Here is a 25043-nt window from a genome sequence, read left to right as displayed (position 1 = left end):
TCTGAAAGAAGAATTGAGAAAATGTAACTAGTGTGTGTTGAGGAAGGTGTGGGAGAGGGGTGTGATCTGTTTAACAAGGAGTGAGGATCTAAGTATCATTTTCCCCAATCACGCTTCACTGACAGATGGAGGGAATCCAGGAAAGAAGAGGTTTATGGGAAACAGGACAGGCAGGAGGGAGCGAGGACATAGGGTGGTGCCCAGCTTTATTACCTCCTATTAAAGGAGTAAATTTATTTGCCATCTCAGGTTCACGGCACAAGTGGAAATTCATCTGAAATCACCGCATGACGTATTATGTAAATGATACATTAATTTCAGCTTCTTGTTTTATATTTCAGATTCACATTTCCTCCATTTCTCTGAATTTTAATTTCAAAGCCCCCCTGATCACATCAGGAGGTCTCCTGCCAAACAAGCTCTCCACACTGAATGACATGGCTTTTAGCCTTGCCAAGGGACCCTGAGTTTATTACTCAGGACACCAAGACCAGGGCAGGTATTTTGCAGGTGTACTCAGATCGTATGAATGAGTCAAAGTGAGGCCCTCCACCCCATCACAGTGCCCGCGGTGAGATGGCACAGCCCTGTCCATCACGGGCTTTCCTGGGGCCCCTTATCAGAGGCACTTACTTTTCCAGCCCCGGCCAGCCCCACTGCTCTCTTAACTATCATCTGTAGGAGGTCTGATGGCCCTCAGAGGTACCAGAGCCACTTCCCTTGTTTTCCTGAAAAGGCAACATTTCCCACACAGACAATTTCTTTTAAAGGTTTTACCTGGGGTCACTGCGGTGAAAATAGATGAATGCATGAGTCTGCATTTTCCAACGTGATTCTGACATGCCTGTGGTCTGTGTCCTCGCATGTAATGTGGGCCAGCTCGGGACATGCCTGTCATGAACAGCATGCAGCGGAAGTGACCCCATGTGAGCTGAGAACAGGCTAGAGGAGGGGCTGTGACTGCCATGTGGTAGCCAACACGCCAAAATGCCACCCACTCAGGGCCCACGGTGCTGTGAATGAGGGTGTAGGAGCACACAGGGAGGCCACATGTAGATAATTCCCTTGGCCCCTGGCCGGGGAGCGAGTGAGCCCTTGGCATCTTTCTAGGTTCCCACCTTCGGATCATCCTCAGTCTTCAAGTCTTCCCACCCGAGGACCCAAACACCGTGAAGCAGAGGAAAGTCATTCCCTGTGTCCTGTCCAAATTTCCAACCCACAGAATCCATGAGCATCATATACTGGCTGTTTAATGCCACTGGCTTCAGAGTGGTTTCTTATGCAGCCATAATAAACAGAGAAATGAAATTATAAAAATAACAAATACTAGAAACTGCAGGATCGACAGACTCACACCGATGTGTTAGTCACTGTGTCTGGTTTATGGTTAATGACTTCTTCCTGCACGATCAGCAGAGCTCAGCTGCCCTTCTTCCCTCTGTTTTCTTCCCACCAATGGAGCTCTCCCAAAACGTCTTTCTTTCTGAGCTCAGCTTTGGCAAGAGCGGTGGGCTCTACTCCCTTCCTCTATACGTACCTCACTGCCAGGCAGGACAGCCTGAAAACACGCCCAAAGCAGAGGAGAAGGTACTCTTTAAGCCAAGCAGAGAGAGTCAGTTATCATATGGTTTGACTTATTTGTGGAGCATAACAAATAGCATGGAGGACAGGGGGAGTTAGAGAGGAAGGGGCGGTGAATCATGAGAGACTATGGACTCTGAAAAACAATCTGAGGGGTTTGAAGTGGCGGGGGTGGGGGGCAGGTTGGGGTACCAGGTGGTGAGTATTACAGAGGGCACGGATTGCATGGAGCACTGGGTGTGGTGAAAAAATAATGATACTGTTATGCTGAAAATAAATAAATAAATTAAAAAAAAAAAAAAAAGACCGCAGTTTTCTTTGCTGAGAACCCTTTGTCCAGCCCACACGTGACTTCTACCTCACAGCCTTATGGAATCCTCAGTCTGTTTTCACAGCCTGACTCTTTTTAAGGCAGAAGTCTGTACCGGCACCACACTAATCGCCTGTGCCCACCCCACTGCGTTGTTTGTGCTGCCAGTCGACCCTGGGCGCCTGGGGGATCCGGGCCTAGCGCCGCTTTACTTGGTGATTTGCAGAAATCTCAGCCGGTCTGAGTGTTGTGCTCTGTTGGAAGGCTAAAATATGTTCAGATTTCCAAGCATATCTGATTACACTGGCGTGTCTTTTGGCATGTTTCTCAGTAACTCTTGTTTTTAAGAATTAATTTCCTTCTTGGAACAGCTGAGGGATAAATTGCGTTCCAAAAAGCCACGGAAATTTTTACCTTATATTTCCTTCTGCATCAACACAATTTCTAGCCTCCCTGACCGATTGGTAGCTGTTAAGAATTTTTTCTTTAATACTACAGCAAGGAGTCAAACGTTTCTAACAGTTTGGTATGTGTTTAAATCCGGTTCCTAAATCAGTGAATTTGTGCAAAATGGTAGTGGCAACTTCAGCGACTGTCCCCATATGACTGGTCCATTTAATTTTGTCTGAGGGCTTTTTTTTTCCCCCTAATTTGAAAACCCACTTTGTCTAAAACCAATTGGAAACAAAATTCTTGTTTCCAGTTTTATTTTAAATTGAAGCTTAAAAGTGGCGTGTAATTAGGACATTAGATTTGTTGAAAGCATTTTTGATATTTGTATAAAACAATTTATGATAAAGCTGCATATCCAGGTGCTCACCAGAGAACCGCATAACAACTAAGTTTTGTTTTGTTTTGTTTTGTTGTAACTGATCTGTTTTCATGCATTTATAGTCAGTATGAAAGACTGTCTGGATGTTGGGGCAGCTCTGTGCTTTGGGTCTGTAATCTGTAATCACTAAATTCAGTATCTTAGATTTATGTTTAGGTCTTAGGACTTTCTTGGTGAAAGTTACTCCCCTTCCCTTCACAACCTACTGGTATTAACTGACTTCTGGAGCCAGAGCTCCCTGTGCTGTCTGCAGAAGGTTTTACAGTCAGAACCACGTACTGGTGAGACAAGCCTCTGCTGGCAATAAAAGCTGTCCAGCTTATGAACTGCTTATTCAAGGGGCTGAGCCTGGGTGGCTCAGTGGGTTAAAGCCTCTGCCTTCAGCTCAGGTCATGATCCCAGGGTCCTGGGATCGAGCCCCGCATCGGACTCTCTGCTCAGCAGGGAGACTGCTTCCCCCTTCTCTCTCTCTGACTGCCTCTCTGCCTACTTGTGATCTCTGTCTGTCAAATAAATAAATAAAATCTTTAAAAAAAGAAAGAACAGCTTATTCGAAAAAAATTTTAAAAAAGATAATAAATAAACCAATCAGAAAATAAATTAACCCAGATTTCTTCCTCTAGTAAATACCACGAGATAATAAAACCACTTGCATATTTCTAAAGTTGGCTTCTCTCGTGGATTATTTACACATGGTAATCTGGGTATACCCTGGTCACCTGAGCCATTGTATTTTATCTTAAATCCAATTTAGTATGTCACTGCATCAAATCTAGAAGCATGCTGACACAAAAACAGTTCTCCAAATACTGAAGAGTACCATAAGTCTTCACAGAAGTTACAAGGAAGAATGTACATTGTATGTCACACATCAAAAATATCCAGAAATATACAATGATGATTATTGTTGCATATGGTTAAGATTCACTCAGATTTGCTTATATATTTATAACTTTTTTTTTTTTGCTTCTCCCTCTGACTCTTTCTTACCTGGCTTGCGCTTGTCTTCTCTCTCTCAAATAAATAAATGAAATCTTAAAAAAAAAAAAAAAAAAAAAAAACCAACTTTACACTCCATCACACTCATTTCTTTTGCCACTAGGATTTCCTCTAGCGAGGGCCTGCTACTGGCAAACTCTCTCGTCTACCAGCTGCCGGATTCACTCCCATTCCTGAAGAGTATTTTTGCTAGCAGCTGTATTCTTTCAGATGTTGAGCAGATCACTATAATTTTGGTTTCCACGGTCACTATTGAGAAGTTAGATGTCAGTCTGTTACTTGTTTAGGGCAACCTATCTTTACCCCCACTGCTTGTGAGTTTCTCTTTATGGGTCTGTTTTTTCCCATTGTCCCATTTACTATGCGTGGGCTTCACTGTGCTTCTTTAACTGATACAAATTGTCATTCTGGAAAGTCCTCTTTGGGGTGCCTGGGTGGCTCAGTGGGTAAAGCTTCTGCCTCTGGGTCAGGTCATGATCTCAGGGTCCTGGGATCAAGCCCCACATCGGGCTCTCTGCTCAGCAGGGAGCCTGCTTCCTCCCCTCTGCTCTGCCTGCCTCTCTGCCTACTTATGATTTCTCTCTCTCTCTCTCTCTCTCTCTCAAATAAGTAAATAAGTAAAATTTTAAAAAATAAAATGAAATAAAACCTGGAAAGTCCTCCTCAACTAGCTCCTTGTGGTTGTGCCTCACTGTCCTCTGTCTTCCTACCACAGCTGTGACTCAGGAGGTAGGATCCCACTCCATCGTCCTCCATGCCTTAAAGCCTTGCTCTTTTGTCCCATCTCTTCATTTCTGTGCTGCATTCTGGATTAATTCTTCTGATCTAATTAATTCTCAGCTGCTTCCAACTTCAACTGTATCTTCAACCTGCTGCTGAACACACACATCCGACAGGTTATTGTCTCAGTTCCTAAAGTTGTATTTTATTATTTTCTAACCCATTCTTATTTCACAGTGTTCTGTTCTTTGTAGACATTTTCAAGCTTGCTTTTGGTTCTCTTCAGTGTACTATGTATGTGTGGCTGATTTAGATTTATATGTGATGATTCTAATATTGGAAACTTGATTCTTGTTTCTTCCTTATTTCTTCTTTCCTACTGGTTCTCATTGCTGGCTGTCATGTTTTCTTATGTCTGTGCTTGCTTTTTTTGCTTTTCTTTCCCCTACCCCGCTCTCCCAAATATTGCTCATCATCCTCGAAACCTTGTTTGGAGGCAGTCTTTTGGAACTGGGGTAAAGAAATCCAGTTCTTCCTGGTTCTTGGGGACATTAACATTCTGGACTATCTTGAATCAAGTTCAGCAAGCAAGGGCCCAAGTACCAATCAGGCAATTAAATTTAGGCTGAAAATGTGCAAAAAAAAAAAAAAGTCACAGCTTTGCAGGGACAAGTTTTGTTTGTTGCCTTCCTGTCTTGCTCAATGCCAAGGTAGCTCTGATTTTATCTCCTAGGGCAAGCAGTGGCAGGGTGGGAGCTCTCACACACACTGATGTTGAGACATACGCAGTTGGGACCCCAAGATTAATATGAGCAGGGTATCCTGTAAAATGTCTCATCATGGCTGGGATCAGGGTCTTACTTATGGCACATACCGCTCAAAGCTACCAAAACCAAGCCCCGATGTACCTGGATTGGCAAATGCCTTCAGGGAAAAGTGGTTTTGCCACTCTAGTTTTCTGCCTCCCTTTCTGGGGGTTCCCACTTTCCCTTAGTTTTTTGCTTATGTGTTCCTTGCTATTTCTTCAGCTCCTTGATGCCTTTAAGATGTTTGCATCTCTTATCCCTCTTTTTGGATTGTTTTTAGTGGAAGGAGCAGTCTGAGTGACATACACTCCACTACCCCAAACGGAAGTCTCTTTCTGGAGAAGCGCTTGCGTCCCTTCCTTTCTCGCCGTTTCCATCACTTGCTTTGGACCTGGGTCTCCTCACCACTTGCCAGGACTCTGCAGCGACCTTCCACAACTCTTCTCTCATCTGCCCTTTTCCTAGTTTAATTCATTCTCTACACACAAGCCGGAAGTGCAGGTTCCACCACTCTTACTGCTAAAACTCTTCAGTTTCTCTCCTGGAACGGTGCAGGAAGGTAGCCTCCAGCCATCTGTGGCCGCTGAACATTTGGAACGTGACCAGTGTGACTGGGGAACTGAATTTTAATTGTATTTTATTTATTTTAAACAATTGAAGTTGACATTTAAAAACGGAATCAATGTAAAATAGTTTTTTGTTACACAGCTTTATTACTGAATGGTCATATTTCACTTAATTGTTGAAAATTAAGCATCCAAGTTGAAATGCAGTATAAGTTTAAAATACTTTTTTAAAAGATTTTATTAATTTAAGTATTTGAGAGAGAGGGAGAGAGAGCAAGGGGGGAGGCAAAGGGAGATGGGACAAGCAGACTCTGCACTGAGCAGGGAGCCTGAGGTGAAATCAAGAGTCATTGGCTTACATGTGGGGTCCAGCCTCCCTATGTGTAAAACAAATTTTAAGTCTGTAAGCATATACAGAAAATTTTAAAAACTTATTACAAAAAACACATTAATAATTTTATATTGATTATCTTTTGAAATTAAAATATTTGGGGTGTTGTGGGTTAACTAAAATATAGTATAAAATATAGTATTTGTATTAATTTTACCAACTTTTGAAATATGAATACTAGAAAATCTTAAATTACATATGCCTATCACATTACATTCCTACTGTCAGCACTACTTTATCCATTATTGTAAGAATAAGCCCAAAATCCTTAATCTGTTCTTCATGACTCAGAATGATCTAACCCCAGAATTTTAATTTCCATTTATCTTTATTTGACACCATGTTTCCTTTCACCTGTTCTGACACTAGCTTTTAGTTCCTGAAAAGTACTTTAAAAAAAAAAAAAAAAAAGATTTTATTTATTTATTAATTTCACAGAGAGAGGCACAGTGAGAGAGGGAACACAAGCAGGGAGAATAGGAGAGGGAAAGCTGGCTTCCCTACGAGCAGAGAGTCCAATGCAGGGCTTGATTCCACAACACTGGGATCATGACCTGAGCCGAAGGCAGACGCTTAACGAATGAGCCACCCAGGCACCCCTTGAAAAGCACTTTTCTCAAGAGCATGCTATGAAGACACATGGATGAATTGTGTCTTTCCACAGTGTCAGCTTTATCCAGTCCTAAAGCAAAGTTAATCATGGTTGTAAATCAGGTTCAGGATTCCAAACTCAGTGACAATTCACCAAGTGATTAAACCTGGCTTCTTACTCAGCACCCGGGGCAGGAGAGAAGACAAGTCACACAACCAACAAGATAACAGAAGGGCGCAGGCAGTGAAGGTACCAAACCCAAAGTCAGTCTGTGGGCGTGTGGTTGAGATAAAGCCTTGGTCTCCTCTGGGTCCACACTCTGCTTTTAACTGCTCCTCAGGTTCCAGCAGTATTCGCAGGAACAGGGCATCTCTAGGGGATAAGGATCTTGGTTCTGTTCCAAGATCGCTGAGATCAATGGGCCAGAGCCTTGGGGGCAGTTACCTTCTGAAGTGGCTGGACAGAATGGGGTCACATCTGAGGAGTCTGAAGGTTTGCGGTGAAATTCCTTACCTTTTGAAAGGGATTAAATCAGTTTGGGGTCTCTGCAGACCTCCTCTGGTTCTTGGTGATCAGTTCTGGGGATCAGCTGACGTGGGTGCCCGCGCTATCTCCTAGCTGCAGTACCTGAACTGCTCCCGTCATTGCTTGACACAGGCCCCTGCTTGACGCGGGAGACTCCATTTTGCTCTCTACAACTTTCTTCAACTTCAAGGCTAGTTTACACAGTATTCCTTCTGCTTCATACATTCTTTCCTATTCGCCCTCTGCCTGGTTCACTGCTGCTCCCATAAACATCAGGGTTAAGCCCTGGAGTCATCCAGGCATATGCAGCCACTTACCCTCTGCCAACAATGCTACCAAGTCTGGGCAAAGGGGAATGGGCTAGAGCAGTCACAGCCACAGAAGAGATGAACCACAGACATCAAGGAAAAGCACAAAGGATTGGCAGAGTGTAGGTATGATCAGAGACAGAAAGAGGAATCCAGGAAGTAAATATGATTTCAAAACTGTTAAAAAAATAATCACAATGCCTCTGGCAAAGACTTGTCACTTGGAAGATTGAATCAAGTTCTGCTTGATGGGTTGACTGGTTTTCAAAGTAACTAGGGACACAGAGGAAGGATGATGAACTTGCTTTGAGATAGGTCATGCTTAAGGTGATGACAAGACATCCAGCAGAGGGGCGCGTGGGTGACTCAGTGGGTTAAGCCTCTGCCTTCGGCTCAGGTCATGATCCCAGGGTCCTGGGATCGAGCCCTGCATCGGGCTCTCTGCCCAGCAGGGAGCCTGCTTCCTCTTCTCTCTCTGCCTGCCTCTCTGCCTACTTGTGATCACACTCTCTGTCAAAAAAAAAAAAAAAAAAAAAAAAGACATCCAGCAGAAATATGCGGCTTTGACAGTGGGAATTACATGAAAAACTTAGTTTGGTGGTCATGAGCATCAGATGTATGGTTCTGTTATGCATCTAAAATGGTTTATCGTAGGGGGCAGAGTACCTGCTGTGTCACTTCCCTGAGTGGGACCAGATGAATGTTACTAAAGTAATGTGAAAACACTAGTAATTCCATGTGTGTGGTTTTCCAGCACTGATCCAAAGCAAAGGTTTTCTAGCTTTGCTTTGTGTAAAGACTACTTCTCAGTATAAAATCTAAATCTCTACCCCTGAAAACTTTAACAGCAAGTCTCCTTAGGTTTTCCAAACAAATCAGAAATAATGCTTATGACACAAAATTATTATCGGTGTAAATGAATCAAAAGCAGACATTATATTTCTCTAGAGATTCACTTGGATGTAAAAGAGAAGGATGCTTGACGCACAGGTTTTGTATTTGGCTGAACACAACCAAGGAAACACTGGAAGATGCCTGGCCAGGCACTAAATGGACCTGCAATTAGCCATCTGGGCAGAAGGTATAGTCGTTGGTGCCTTTTTCCCACTTTACTGGCAAGCCACGTGGAAGGAAAAGGAGGAGGTGTAACTCAGGTGTGTTCTTAGATCCTCTGTGACACTGGCTTTTAAGAACCATCCTTCTTAGCACACCTCAGACCCAGAAGCCAAAGTGCTTACGTGGTTCTCCTACCTTACATGTTAACAAAGCAGGAAGTCTTCTACTTGGTATTTTCTGAACAGTGTTCAGAGTGTGTCACCAAAATATATTTCCTAGTTGTCTGTCCTTTATGATTTTTACTCTCTGTTGAAGTTATTTTTTCGTGTGCGGTTCTCTTGATTTCACTGAATTGCCTTTCTGTGTTTTCTTTTTTAAAATTTAAATTCAGTTAATTAACATAAAGTATTATTGGTTTCTGAGGTATGGGTCTGTGTTATGTAATACCCAGTACTCATTCCAACACAGACCCTCCCCAAAGTCCATCGCCGAGTTACCCCATTCCTCCATCCCCCTCTCCTCTAACAACCCTCAGTTTTCTTATAGTTCACCTAGCTTCCTTAAAACCGATACTTTGAATTAATTTTATCAGGCAAGTCACAGGTCTGCGTTTCTTTTGGGTCAGTTGCTAGAAAGGTATTTTGTTCCTTTGGTGGTATCATGTTTCCTTGCTTTTTTTTTTTTTTTTTTTTTTTTTTCTTTTAACGTTCCACGAAGCTCTGCATTGCTTCAAGACATATTTGAAGAAGTATTCACTTCCTCCAGGATTTACCCACTGTTCAGGAGAGAAACACCTTCCTTCCACCCTGGGAGGGATTCCAAGGCTTTCTCAGACCCTCTATGGCGATCCCCGCTCCATACTTCTTGCTCCCCCTCGTGGCAAAATCTTTAACTGTGTGTGCCTTTGATCCTGGAGCTGCCTGCCTTCCATTTGCCTTCCCTCGGGCAGTGTCCAAGGCAGGAGTCTGTGTGCTTTCTCCCAGTCCACAGAGTCAGCCAGCTCGCTACAGGAGCTCACGAATCTCCGCACAGGCTCTCTCTCTCTGCCCTCGGGAGCGCACGCAAGGAGCCGGCCACGGGCTGGGTGAGGCCCCTGAGCACTGAGGGTGTTGGGGCGATCTGCCGGTGAAGCTTTCGTAGCATCTCATGGGGGCGATTCTGAATGGAACCTGTGAGGTGACCAGTGTGACCCGCGTCCCTTGAATGCCCCCAGGGCCCTGTGTGGCATGCTCCGCGCTCCTCGCCACGCCGTCTCCGCATCGGCGCAGCACGCCTCGTGCTCTGGATGCGGTGAGAAGGACGTGGGTCTGCTTGCCAGGATTCCACGCAGCGGGGGGACCCGGGCACTCACTCCCAGGCTCCCACTTTCCCTCGCGGGAAGAATCCCAGCCCTGGAAGGGGTCTGTTAGCATCGAGCCGTGCTGCCTTGTGGACACGGTGATGGGATCCAAGCGCAGTGATTTTATCCGCCTCACGACGGCCAGTTCCGTTCAGGGGCGTGCCGGACGGTGTGCATGACTTCCCGGATCCCTACAAAGCCTCTCTGGTCCACGCGTGATTGTCTGAACAGTGTTCTTTGCGGGGCAGACAGTGGAAACTCCTACTTTGCCATGATGATGACGTCAGTCCAGCAGTCTCTGATTTACGCGCGTGCGCGCATGTGCGTGCGTGTGTGCATGCGCGCATGTGCGCATGTGCGTGCGCGTGCTGGTGGGTCCCACCACCTCAAGCCTCTCTTTTGTGAATGTGTGTGTTTCCTTAGATTTTTAACGGCCTTTTATCTTTGATCCCTTTGTAAGTTTTTTTGTACATCCTAGTGGTCTGCTCTTTATGAGTTATATGTGTTGCAAATACTGCGGTTTGTCTCATGACTTTTGAAAACAGAACTTTCTAATTTAGATATAATCAAGGCATCTGTCGTTTCTTTTGCAGAAGTCTGTCTCTTAGAAGGTCTTGCCTAAGATATTGTTTCATGATCGTAGATCATAAGTATATTTTCCTGCATTTTCAAACTGTTGTCTTTCACATTTTGTCTTTAATTCACGTAATTATTATCTTTACGTAACATGACATAGAAATAAATTCAATTTCCTTTTTTTTTTTTTTTTAAATAATCCCTACTCTGCAATATTGGCACTGCCTTATATCAGATTTTCTGAAATGACTGGCTCTGTTTCCAGGTTCCCTTTTTTTTTTTTTTTTTTTTTCATTGTTTGTCTTTCCCAGCAGGAATATCATTTAAGAACTATAGCTTTATAGCATTTCTCATTTTCATCTTGCCCTTCTTTTCCAGAGGTAACTGTGCTATTTTTGACCCTTTGCCTTTCATGTAAAATGCTAGAATCAGCTTTTCAAACTGATTGGGAAAAAAAATCTGTTAAAAATTTTGGTCACATTGCATTAAATCCATACATTAATTTGGAGAAAAATGACATGATTCTGATATTATGTCCAGTCTTTCTGTCTTATGATCAAGAAAGTGGAGAGTCAGAATAGCACAGAAACACCAACAAGGGTTGTTGGACAAGCCACTCCAAATCTTGCCTTCATATTGTTGGCTACTGGCTAAAATTTATCCAGATAGAGAACTCTTTGTTAGATACATTTCTTCTCCTTGATATTGATACTGAGTTTTCTTCTCTATTAACATAGATTTCTTCTTAAATTCTTGAATTTTCTTTAAATTTCATTCAAAATTAGAGACTTAGATATCTTCTAGTTTTTTTCTTAAAATTACCTTATATTTTTGTGTCTAGTGAATATGGTGTCTTTTTTAAAAGATTTTATTTATTTATTCGACAGACAGAGAGGGAACACAAGTAGGCAGAGAGGCCGGCAGAGAGAGAGTGGGATGCAGCTACCACCTGTGCAGAGAGCCTGATGTGGGACTCCATCTCAGGACCCTGAGATTATGACCTGGGCCAAAGGCAGAGGCTTAACCCACTGAGCCACCCAGATGCCCCGAATATGGTGTCTTTTGACTTAACTAACTCCTAACTAATGAAACTATTGAACTAACTATTGAAACTATTGAACTAATCAAATTGATATTTGACTATTAACCTTGAACCTACTACCTTGATAAAAACTCTTACTAATTCGAATAATTATTTGCAGATTACTTGGGTTTCCAATGTTAAAATGATGTTATTTGAGAGTCGTGTTTTGTTCCTTCATTTATAATACTTATAACTTTTATTTCTTTTTTTTTTAAGATTTTATTTATTTATTGGACAGATCACAAGTAGGCAGAGAGGCAGGCAGAGAGAGAGAGGAGGAAGCAGGCTCCCTGCTGAGCAGAGAGCCCAATGCTGGGCTTGATCCCAGGACTCCAGGATCATGACCTGAGCTGAAGGCAGAGGCTTTAACCCACTTAGCCAACCAGGCACCCCATAACTTTGATTTCTTTAAATATATTTTTTCATACTCTTCTGGCTAGGATTCCTAACACTGTGTTGCATGGAAGTGATGATGCTTGTTTTGTTCCACATTTTAAAACACTTACTTTAAATCTTTCAATATCAAGTACAAAATGTACAATAGGCTATGTATTTCTTTTATCAGTTCAGTAATGTTCCCCCTATTCTTCATTGGCTGATTTTTCTATTTGTTATTATCATAAATGGATTTTTTCTATCTTTTGACAGTTTTTTACATTAAATTTATTTTATATCTATTGACTAATCATTTTACTTTTATGACTATAACGGTCATTGTTGGTGGTCATTGTTGCTTCAGCAGAAATTTGTATGTAATAGTTAACATTTTTGTGGGAACAGAGCACCAGATGGGGAAGACATAGAAGCAGGGCCCACATAAAAGTCCAGCACATGGGACATTGTCACAGAAGAGCAGAGAGATTGTGACATCACTCAGGAGCACCAGGAAGTGCTGAGGCTAAAAAAAGATATGAGTGACCTCGGCCTATGGGGTTTCAGAGAACATAGAGATGGAGGAACAGAGAATAGGTATGACGGTAGAAAAGGGTATTGATGTATAGAGATGACATTATTTGGGTCTCAAAAAAAAAAAAAGATGTTTTTTAGGGTGTTTTGTTTTGTTTTATTAAAATTTTTTTTATTTATTTTACAGAGCAAGATGGAACAAGCAGGGGTAGTGGCAGAGGGAGAAGCAGACTCCCCGCTGAGCAGGGAGCCCAAAGTGGGGCTTGATCCCAGGACCCCGGGATAATGACCTGAGGCAAAGGCAGCCACTTGAGCCACCCAGGCACCCCTGTTTCGGTTGGGGGGGGGTTTGTTTTGTTTTTGTTTTGTTTTGTTTTTCTTTCTTTTTTTTCCCCTCAAAGAGAAATGAGGGAACATAGGAATCCAGGTGAGAGAAACATGCCAGGTCACAAAGGGGCCCTACTATGTGGAGAGGAAGGAACAGTCTTCAAAAGTTAATGAAAAGAAATGTAAAAATGCGAGGATGTGTTTCTTTAAACCCGAGTTAGTAAACTAGTGGAATCAGTTAACCCCACACATTGGCTTAGAGGCAAACTAGCTGCACAGACCAAGGAATGCAGCTCCAGGAACCTATACCGGACCTGGGGTAGCAGCCCCTCAGCAAGACACTCTCCGCTCTGTCCTTGGTCGCCTGCCTGTGCAGAACTTTGCTTGAGCACCGATGACTTTAGCTTTCCTCTATTGTGAAAGCCTTGGGAGAGATGACTCTTTTTTTCTGCTTTTCTTATTTCTACTTCCTACGTTCTCTCAAATATCATGTCTGTTTCAAAATGTTAATTTTTTAAAGATGGCCTTGACCTCTCCTTTTGTTGTTATGAAGTTCAGAAAAAGGAAGTGCCACAAATAGAAAGGGGCAGCATTTGGAAGAGTTTAAAAGTTCTGTAAGTGCCAGGCAGGGGCCACAGAAGAGAACCTTCCATCCCCTCCTGCTGCTGCCTTCCTTCCAGGTTTCCGTGAAGATCAGATAGAGGGGTGACCCCAGGGGAGCAGCACGACCCAGGCACATGTAGAGGGGGTGACTCCAGGGGAGCAGCAGGACCCAGGCACATGTAGAGGGGGTGACCCCAGGGGAGCAGCAGGACCCAGGCACATGTAGAGGGGGTGACCCCAGGAGAGCAGCACGACCCAGGCACATGTAACCAATTGCTTTTTTTGCCTGTAGTAAAGTTCACATTTTGATTGCTTCTCCAGATTATGTTGATCCAGACATATTTTATGCAGTCATCCGGATCTTTCTCTCTGGGTAAGTACAGTTCAACCGTTTTCCTGCACGAGTCCTCTGTAACATATTCCAAATTTATGAGAGGAGACAGAAGCGTCCTAGAGCAAGAAACGCACCAAGAAACCCTTGCTGGCAAAGTGATCATTTGGATCCACTCTGGGTAAAAGAGATATAGATGGGTACCATCTACATGACAAATGACACTGGAGTTGAACTTTTAAGCTTAGAATAGTTTTCCTTAGAATCTAACCATGTTAGATTCATTTGTATTCACTTAGAATCCCATCTCAATGGCAGAAAAAAAAAGCCCAGTATGCAACCACAAAGCTCTACCATTTATATCCATTCTCTCCCCCTCGTTACTAAGGCAGATGGGAGCATAGAAAGTGGCCTAAAAGCTTTCTTCTAAAGATCCTGGAAGAGCTTCCCCAAGTCATTTGTCTATATTTGCAGGTCCCTTTTGTCACATGGCCTGTTAATTGCTCCAGATAGAGAACTCTACCCTTAGATACATTTCTTCCTTAAATACACTAGTTATACGTTGACAGGTTTTAATCAGATTGCTTTCCTACCCATGTTAACTAAGACAATTAAGTTTGTTTGTTTGTTTGTTTGTATTTTAATGGTGAGAAGTGGAAAGTAGAGGTAGTGAATGGATGAGGTGAAAAATGTGAAATAGAACTCATCTAGTGTTCCGTCTTGATAACTAGGAGATGCAAGAATGCTACGACAGAAAGACTCTGAAGCTGTGCCTAGAAGTAGTAAGAGACAAGTCCAACATCCAAATCAACAGATTTATTGATTTGTCAGGAGATGGAGTGGTATATGACATTGGTGCAAGAAGGGGGTGAAAGCGTGAACTCAGTATTTCCTTTAGATCATGTAGGTCTGGAGTGTGAGACAGCCTAAGGGGAGACCAGCCTGGGTAGGCATTCCTCACTGCAGGGCTTAGAGAGTGGAAGCAGGAAGGTTTCTAGAGAATAACTTGAAAGAAACAGGTACCTGATTGATGAGGAAACAAGAAAAAATGGAAGGGAGTAGATACAGAATGAAATTGGAAGTGTTTCTCAGAATTCAGACTTTTGCTGTGTACGCATTCAGTCCCCAAATTCTCCCCTAAAGAGATTATCTATCGTTAGAACTCTCCTTGTTCTCTGTGCATTTTGCACGTGTTCAGGGTTCAGACAAAGATCTGATTGTACAGTAGTGATCCTAGCAACAAATGTTAAGCAAAACTTGCAGATAGGTTTTGGTAGAATTAGAGAATAAAAGGTCATTTTTAAAAAACATTTTACATAGACATTCCTAAATTCCTAAATAGGGATTTAGGAAGCACTTAAATCTGGGAAATCTCTTTGTGCTTCACTTTGGGGTCTAAGTTGGTATTAGTCTTCCACTACTGCATAACAGAGTACCACAAATTAAAATAGCAGTTTAGAACAACACACATTCATTGACTCACATTTCTGTAGGTCAGAAAGCCAGGCAAACTCAGCTTGGTTTTCTGTTAGGGTCTTCAAGCACTGAGGTCAAGCTATCTGCTGGGCTGAGCTGCTATCAGGAGAATCTGGGGAATCATTTGCTTCCAGACTCCTTCAGGTTTGTGGTAGAATCCAGTTCTTTGTGGTTTTGGAACTGAGGTCTGTTTCCTTGCTGGCTGTTAGATAGGATCTGCTCTCTGTTTAGAGAGGCCTCCCGCTTTCCTCGTCACATGGTATCCTGCAACACAGTCACGGTGCTTCCAATTTTTCTAGTACTTAAATGCCTCTGATTTCTCCTCCTGCCACTAGCCAGAGAAAATCTCTGCTTTTAAGGTCTTACGTGATTAGATTGAGCTCACAGAAACAATGCAGAAAACTCCCTATCTTAAGGTCAACTGATTAGTAACCTTAATAACATTTGTGAAGTCTCTTTGGTCTTGTTGTATAATATATCATATTGACAGGTATGATAGCTCATAATATGAAGAGTTCGAAGAATTAGGATGGAAATCTTGGGGCAATATTTTTAAAATTCTACCCATCATGATGATATGGTCACTGCAGGGTGATACTGTTTTCATTAAAATAAATTCAGGATCAGTGATGCATCTTATCTGTGATCTACATAAATGTTTCCCCTCTGTCTGATTCTCAAAGATATTTTCCATAGAGCACAACCAAGTGGCCAGCACCAAATCTTAAATGTATTGACAAGTGCTGATGGCTGAAATCATCTGGATTGTTAACAATTCTCAAGAGAGTTGTCTTGAAAAATTGAAATCTACTCCTATATTTTTGGTTTGTCCTATGCTTGATTTACTGTTTCTATTTACCTCTTAAAAACATTTTTATTTAGGAAAGTTTCATCATCTGTAGATTAAACATATTCTTTCTATTTCCCAATCACATTAAATTTCACAGGGAAGTCATCAGCCACTGTGGAAAAATGTCATCTCATTTCTTTCTTTCTTTTTTTTTTTCTTTCTGTTTACACTTCCTCTTGGGTTTCCTAGAAATATGCTATCAGAAAGACTAAACATAACCTTGTCTACAGAGATTTGAAAGGAAACTAATTCCTTTGCTTTACAGACAGCAGTTTGGGCCTGAGAGTGCATGGGAGCAATCCTTGAACTAGTCAGAGAAACCCCATTTCCTTTCCTCAGACTAATCTCATCACAGGGGAGAGAACATGGGTTTTGAAAGTAGATCCCCTTGTTTTACCTTTTTTGCCTTACATGCTGGTATTTTCTCTATCACCTTCAATGTGGCTTTAATACATCCTCTTCATGTTGGGGCATCAAAAAGAGATTGATCAACGTCTCTTGGCCATTTGAGTATCTGATAGCTCTTTAAAGCTGGTTAGGTCCTTTCCAGACAAACATTTGGATCCACATATTCTAGATATATAATATGGAATTATAGAATGATATTTTTTTCATTCATTCATTCATTCATTCACTATTTAGTGAGTGATTACCATATGCCAGGCACAGTTCCTGGTTCTGGGAATAGTGCAATAAAACAAAACAGCAGCTTCATTCCCATGGAGCCTACATTTTATCTATTTATAAATTTATTTATTTATTAATTTTTATATTTTATTTATTTATTTGACAGAGAAAGAAAAAGAGTGAGCGTAAGCAGGGAGAGCGGCAGGGAGAGGGAGAATCAGGCTCCGCACTGAACAAGGAGCCAGAAGACCCCCCCTGGGATCATGATCTAAGCTTAAAGCAGATGCTTAACTAACTGAGCCACCCAGGCATCCTGGAGCTTACATTTTAATCATGGGAGACAGATAATGCATAAACAAATATAATTAAAGAACGTATCATAAAATACATGTTACAACAGTAAATAATATTGGGGAATGTAAAGTAAGACACAGGGCATCAAGGGAGAGGTAGGGGTGGCGGCTGAAGTTTCTTATTTATTTATTATTATCTGGGAAAGCCACACTTCTAGGTGACAATTGTACAGATACCTGAAGGAAGTGAGACCTAAACCATCTAGACACCTGTTCCAAGCAAAAAAAAAAAAAAAAAAAAAAAAAAATTGCAAGGACTCTGAGGTTGGAGCATGTTTGTCATGGAGGAATCGTTGCAGTGACAGTGTCACTGGAATGGAATATGCATGGGGAAGAACGAGAAAGATACAAGTGATGATCGTGTTGGGGCTCATTGGCTCCTTTCTACAAGAGAAGAGCCGCAGTAGCAAGTCTGGAGACAAATGACAGGATCTGTCTTAAGTTTCAAATCATTGCTCTATCTTCTAAATGGAAAATAGACGATTTGAGAACAAGAATAGAACAGAACCTATCCCACAATCGAGCATGGTGATTGGACCAACGTGGAAGCAGCAGAGGTGCTGAGAAATGTTCATTTGGGGCATGACTGACGGTATACTTGACGGGACATCTATCAGATTGCTTACGGAAGGAGAATTGGATCAGTTGAACTGATCCCCTGAAAAAATGGAGCTGCCATTTTCTCTGAGGAGGAAGGCTGTCAGAGGAACAAATTTGGCAAAAGGAAGGGAAATTGGGAGCTCAGTTTGGGACATGTTCATTTCTGGTAGAGATATCTATAAGTAGGCAGTTGAATACATGAGTCTGGACCATAAGGGAGAAGCCCAGGTATACGTGTTTGCTTTTCAGTAGTCCTAATACAGTTGCTTTCTAAATCAGTGGAGTTAAATAAGACTGCTTGGGAAGTGAAAGTAGCAGAAGTCCAAGGACTGAGCCCTGAGAAAGTCCAACACACAGAAGTGGTTATGATGAGGAGGGACTGTTGAAAGAGACCAAAATGACCATCTAAGATCATCCACAGGATGGCAAAGACAACTCTGAACCCGCGTGGCCGCTGTCATTGCTCCTTTTATGTTTTTCATAGTCCTTCCCCATAAAATGTAGAAATTTTATTGAAGCAGTGTCCTGAACTATGACAAGTCATAAAACTTCTCTAGAACCTATTTAATAATGCAGCAGCTTTAGGAAGTAGGTGCAAATTAGGACCAAGATTCATGAAGGTGCGTGCAAAGTTAACAACATAATGAATGAAGAGAGCAGGGATTCCAACTTGCTCTGAATACTATAAAATGGCTAATATTTAGCAAATGCTTAGTATGTTCCAGGCCCTGAGCGGGTAGTATTTTAATTAGCTCCCACAACAACCCAGTAAGGTAGATCCTATCACTTGGTTAGGGAACCTGGGGCTCAGAGATGTTTAACTAAGCCAAGGGTCACAGTTAATAAATATCAAAGCTGAGATTACATTGTCTATCTGCCTGAAAAAGAGCCCTTTCCCCCAACAGCTACAACGTGCTCTAATCTTACGATCAAAAACCTTCCTTTACTGTCCTCCGGCTCTGCTTTCTGTGCCTCATCTGTTTCCAGAGTGATAGCATCCCCATTGCAAAGACCACTCTGACATTCATGCAGTGGCAAACCATACAACAGCTGACCAAACCAGCCTCCAAAGAAAACAGCCAAACTCCTTGTAGCATTTCCTATCTCAAGGAAGTATTGGAAAAAGTCATGAACAGCAAGCTGAGCAGGCTGGCTATGGCTTTTCTATGTGTGTGATGTGGTTCCCTTCTTTTGAACAAAATGACTTTTAGAATTACAGGAAGAAGGTGAGACATCAGTTTAAGCCTGTTATTTAAACTGTTCACAACAGGGACTGTGGGTCATTCCTGGCAATCAGAGGAAAAAAAGACTATTTCTTAGTAAAAGTGCAAATCCTCATGCAGGGGTCTCGAGAAAATGAAAATAGAAAAATTATAAGTTTGGGGTGCCTGGGTGGCTCAGTCTGTTAAGCATCTGCCTTTGGCTGGACATGATCCCAGGGTTCTGGAATCAAGCCCTGAGTTGGGCTCCCTGTTAAGCAGGGAGCCTGCTTCTCCATCTCCCACTGTAGCTTTTCCTGCTTCTGCACTCTTCTCTCTCTCTCTTTCTCACTTTCTTTCTGTCAAATAGAGAAAATCTTTAAAAAAAAAAATAGGTATTACAAGTTTGGGATTTCCGTTCTGGTTTCCCCATTTTCTAACAATGTGGCCCTGGAGCGTTAACAGCTTTGAGTCTTTGTTTGCTTATCTGTAAAGGAGGTTTAAAAAACCTGCCTATATCTACTCAAAAGAGGTCAAATGAGAATAGGAATGTGCAGGGGCTTTATAGGCTAACACCTTGGAAGAAATGGGATCAGGGAGACAGAAGAGAGGAAGGGAAGAAAACCCATTTTGTGAGAGCAAGACTCAGAGCCTCAATTCCAGTCCATCTCCACGTCCCTCTGGTAACCTGCAGGGTTGTACTGTGTTCTCTTTATTGCTGCCCTTGTTATCAATACCTGCTATCAAGAACATATTTGACAAAGGTGTTCCCACAAAGGTAGTATTTAAAACTGATAGTTCAGGATGACAGCTGTTAAAGCTATTTCAGGGAAGGGCAAAGGGGTGTGTGTGTGAGTGTGTGTGTTTGCTCTCAAAGCACTATTTGCAGAGTTAAAGGTATCAGGCCATCCAGGTTGAGATTAGGTAAAGATTTTTCTAGAACCTCTAAGTTGCTCCTATTCATCAGCACTGACAGTATCTTTATAAATGAATTTTTCTAATAAATATGTCATAGGACCCATGCTAAGGATTCCTCTCTAAATATCCTCCACTTCTCTGCAATGATCCTTCAACTGAGGAAAGGAACAGCTGTATTCCGTGGCTTGTTATGAAATCAAAGTATGCTTAATTACATATCCTACAAAAATATCCAGCCTTGTGCTCTAAAATTACCACTGGAATTGTTTTTGCTTTCTTACTTGCTGTTTCCATATCAGAACACACGCCTTCTCTTTGACTCTTCCTCTGGCTTAGATGGAAGGATAACCCAGCAATGCCGGTGGGGCTGATCTATGAAGGAGTCTCCACAGCGCCCCTGCAGTACTCCGGGGGGAGTGCAGCTCAGAGCTCAGTGCTTCATGCCTTTGATGAGTTCTTAGGCGTTCGCCATAGCAAGGAAAGTGGTAAGTGAGACGCTTCCTTTCTCTTTCGGCTCCTTAACAGGGAGGAAGAACAGAGATGTTTTTAACAATTGATAAGACCAAGTGTAAGTTAAAATGCCATGAAGTCTGTACTCCTCCAAGTTAACCAGGAGGCTGTGTGCCTGCCAGATGTTACTGTGTCAAGTCAATGAATATTCGATCTCAGCAGGAGATTGGGTTTCATGTCCGAATCTTGTAACACTGCTGTGTGTATGGCTGTTCTCTGTAGTTTTGTCTGGATCCTTAGGTAGTAGCCTCTTTTCTCTAAAACGGGATTGAGATCTGGAGTTTGAAGGCTGTGGCATTAAGTTACTAAGTCTGGATACAGCTAGGGATGGGTCTGAGCTCCTCCACCAAGGCCTTTCTCCAAAAAAATGCTGTAACCACCGGCCAAGTCTATTTAGACTAGAAGAGGGGTCTCCCAGTTTAGAAGCTTGAAATTGTTCATTTCCTTACCTGCCAGCAGCAAGCCACTGTTTAACAGTTGCAAAAGGGCACTGCAGACTACAGAGTTTTCAAGTTAGATCAGGAAAAGATATGACTAGAACTTTGTGTCATAGGATCCAGTCTCGTCCACAAAAGTCAGTTGACAAGAACCATGGCAGTATTAATGGATATCCTATATCCTAACGGATATCCTATAAATGATCTCTTTCCACATTTCCTATAAATATCTATTCTATTTTTAAACACCTTGACTTCAAGAGGTGATTACAAAAAACGGTTAGTCATTCATTTTCTTGCCCCTATAAACTCTGTTACTTTCCTCCTCCGTAGCACTCCCTCCAAACAAAAGCACGTAGGAAGCAAAATTCGGCAGAGTGTTTAGCAAATAAGTTTAAGGGTTTTATGTCTTATATTTGTAGATATTTCTCGTGATGATTGGCAAGATACTTTGCCCCATCTTGTGTATGGGATAAATATTTATACATGGGATGATAGATCTAGTTCCAACGCAGTGATCAGGGGTGTATGTATTTCTTTTTTCCTTCTCCATCTCCTATCAGTGGTCAAGAATATAGCATTTGACGTCTGTGACCAAAAGATCTAGCAATGCAGATTGGACAGTTAGGACGAAAGCAAGTTTTTGCTGCATTGATGACTGGAAGAGCTGACAAGCTCTCTTATCTTTCCATGTGGAACTGTGATATTGTTCTGGTTTGTTTCTTTCAGCTGACTTTCTGCATAGGATGAGGGAGTACATGCCTCCTTCCCATAAAGCCTTTATAGAAGAAATCCACTCAAGCCCGTCACTGAGAGACCACATCTTGTCCTCTGCAAATGTCCAGCTTCGGACAGCCTATAACCAGTGTGTGGAAGCCCTGGCAGACCCGCGCAGCTACCACATAGCTGTGGTGACCAAATACCTCATCACAGCAGCCACCAAAGCAAAGGGCAGGAGGCCAAACCGTCTCCCTGGGCCATCTCAAGCCTTAGAAGAGAGGGGCACAGGTGGGACTATAGTCCTGAGCTTCCTGAAGAGTGTCAGGGACAAGACCTTAGAGGCAGTTCTCCACCAGAGTGACTAAGAAACTGCCCTCTGCCCAAAAAGGCAAACCCAGCAAACACGGGTTTTCCTTTACCCTCTCCCCCAATGGAGGGCATGTGAGCCCGGCAAATAAGAATGTCTGGAATAATCTGAAAGGGACCTCAGCCTTAGTTATGCTCCTGCCCTACAGAACACCATCTCCTCCTTTGTTGAGAGCTGTTAGTCTTCACAGAGAAGAATTTTCATGGCCAGAAAATTTCCTTTCCCTACCTGATTACCGGTTAATAGTGAAAAGCTCTGGACCCTTTCTCATTCAGAACTCCACGGAGGAGCATGCGTACTCCTGTCCTGTTTGCAAAGTGATAGAAAAATCAGTCTAAATTTCAAAAACCAAATAAAATCTGCCTGTAGACAGATCCCCTTATCAATTTCTTTAGAAAGCAAGTTAAATATTCATGCATTCATTCATTCAGTTAACAACTTATTATGTTCCTGCTGAGCACTGGTTTAAGGATTAGAGCAGAGATTTTTTGGTGGCCCCAATCCAGCCTTCTTCTCCGTGTGTGTGCTGAGTTTGTGGCAGGAGGTTGGACATGCTCCAGTGGTGACGTGGAGGAAAGAGCAGGCTCACATGCATCTTGGAAGTCAGCAGTATAACAATGTGGGAACGGATGAGGCTCTTCCATGTGGTTCATCAATTTGCAAATTCTATTCTAGTTTCCTTCTTTATTTTTAGGAGAATGATTCTTTCTTCTTACACTGAAAGTCTGTGTTTGTAAAATGAATAAATTGACCCGTTAGAAGTCCATGATCAAAATGGGAATAAATATTAAATCCACATGTTTAGTGTACAAACAGATGTAACTTTTTATTGATTCATTTTCTGTCTCAAGATCTCATTTAATCCAACAGTAGAAAGCTAGAACACTTAAGTCTTGCCAATTTAGGGTAAACTTCAGTAACTTAGTCTTGCCTCCTACTATGTGTAGGAGGATACATGTGTATGTAGGAGGGTGTATCCTCCTGCATACATACATGTGTCTGGGATAGTATTTACATTCCAGAGGGCCAATCTAGTATCGTGGCCTCAAGGAGTGATCTCTGATGACTGGGGGCAGCCTCTGCCCAAGTTAGCACCTGCTGAGCAGACCCCCATCCCCCCAGGATGGATGCTGGTCAAATGGAGCTTGTAGGTTGTCTCATCCTTTCCACGAGGCCTTTCAGATTACTCAGCCCTCAAAGTCCTGTCATGCCAGTTGGAAAAACATCTGACTACTTTCCACATCCCCTAGGCCCTTAATCCCCACCCTGACTATACATATATAATATGTACTATACATATGCTATAGTATACTATATATATGATAGATAGATAGATAGATAGATAGATAGATAGATAGATAGATGATAGATACCAATTTTAAGAAATTGGCTTATGTGATTATAGAGGCCAGAAATTCCAAAATCTGCAGGGTAGACCAGCAGACTAGAGACCTGGGAAGCACCAAGTTGAAAGGCTAACTGCCTTTTCATTTACATGTTCATCTCATCCAAACAAAACACCCTCATAAAAACATCCGGAATCATGTTTGACCGACTATCTGGGCACCTTGGCCCAGCCAAGGTGACATAGATTCCGTCACTACAAGTCTTCTTGAGAAGAACCTGAATTAGGATACAGTTATGGTATCTGACACACATGCTCCCCATATCTCTGTTAGAGAAGAATCATCTTTTGTAATGATGGAGAGGAGGTAAAAAAATGGTGTGGAGTTTAGCTCCGCCCTAAGAGATGCTAGGAAGGGATATAACAGTGCATTGGAGTGAAACCCCAAGAGAAAAGCACGGAATACTGCCCAGAAGAATCTGACCATGTTGCCAACTAAAGCTCCCCTGCTGGGTGATCCATGTAGAATGAAACCATTGTCTCTGTTAATAAAAATAATAACCTGCTGTTTCGAGGTTGATACTATAGGGCTAATGTTCACCTCGGAAAGGGAGCAGGCCTTAAAGTATTAAACCTCGTATATAAGGGTCACCTTCACCTATGCTGCCCCTTGATCTAGTCATGCTTGGGACTTCATACTGTGCTCACGTACAGCTAGGATTAGTTTAGTAATTTTTAGAAGACTTTAGTAAAGACTCAGGGATGATTTCAAAAGGAAACTAACAAAAACCATAAAGGAATGTTAGTCAGATGGCATGGGTAACATTCAACGTTCATTCTGTGGGGCACACGGGCCCTACACTTTCCTCATTCCTAGGTTGCATGCAGGTGAAAGGGATCCCCCAAACTCTCAGCTTACAGAGCGTCAAGCCAAAACTTGAGGCTCAGAGACTGAGTTTCTCCTCCCTCATTGTTAGTCTGAAATTTGCTTTTTGTTGTCCTAATGCAATCTATATAGGCTTAGAATCAAAATAAAACTAAACACCAAGGGTAAGAAATGCTTGAAACCTGTGAGATCCTATCTGATTTAAGATCTGGGATATAAAACTTAACGGTACCTACAGGCCAATTATTCCTTCCACAACAACGAATTTCACCCACCAAATTCTGTCTTGCATTTTCTTATGCACAGATGTACTATTTGCTTTGCTAATGGAAGAAAGGCTCTTCTCTTTCTTCACATAACGGTAAAGTTAATAAAGAAGTCGGATATCATTGCTTTCTGAAATGCAATCGCTAGTTAATTTTGCAGTTTAGCATCTGCTTCCCAGTAACATTAAAAAACGAGTTCTTGAATGTAAGCATCATCAAAAATAAATGATTTTTTTTTTGCAAAGTAATTTCCTTCGTAAACTCACAAATCTATTCGTCCACATGGTTCTATGGCAGCTGTATAGAATTCAAACCATACTCAATTATGGTATTTACCTTTAATTATCCACAAATAGTGTTGTTTTTTTTAAAAGTATCAATCAATTTGGCGTCCCTGTACATTAGGAGCCATTTATAGTGGGGCTTACACCCCACTCTGACCCGTCATAGGTCATATCTTTCTTCACAAGACAAGGAGTCCTGGGGCAAGTAGAACTTGCCTTAAGAATGATCAGCTTCTTAAAGAACCAGTCAAGGGCATAGCCATGGTAGACAAAATAATGATAATGACAATAATTAATAATAAAATATAAAAATGGACATGTGTTATTAATGTGTCACTAAAAGATGAAAAGTA

General features: G+C 42.1%; 1 protein-coding gene across 2 annotated transcripts in view; it reads left to right on the top strand.

Annotated features, from left to right (window-relative positions):
• Positions 1-22783, top strand: part of IDO2 (indoleamine 2,3-dioxygenase 2) — a 54598-nt gene extending 31815 nt beyond the window's left edge. Inside the window, exons 7-9 of one of the 2 annotated variants that reach the window (XM_032329211.1) lie at positions 13843-13894; positions 20212-20360; positions 21552-22783. In XM_032329211.1, the coding sequence (XP_032185102.1) occupies positions 13843-13894; positions 20212-20360; positions 21552-21907 (557 nt within the window). In that variant the 3' untranslated portion in view covers positions 21908-22783. The remainder of the gene's footprint in view (positions 1-13842; positions 13895-20211; positions 20361-21551) is intronic. The other variant, XM_032329210.1, reaches the window with a different exon arrangement.
• The last annotated feature ends 2260 nt before the right edge of the window (positions 22784-25043 follow it).

This window comes from Mustela erminea, chromosome 21 (genome assembly GCF_009829155.1).
Source record: "Mustela erminea isolate mMusErm1 chromosome 21, mMusErm1.Pri, whole genome shotgun sequence".
Taxonomy (NCBI): Eukaryota; Metazoa; Chordata; class Mammalia; order Carnivora; family Mustelidae; genus Mustela; species Mustela erminea.
This window is presented reverse-complemented; position numbering and strand designations above follow the sequence as displayed.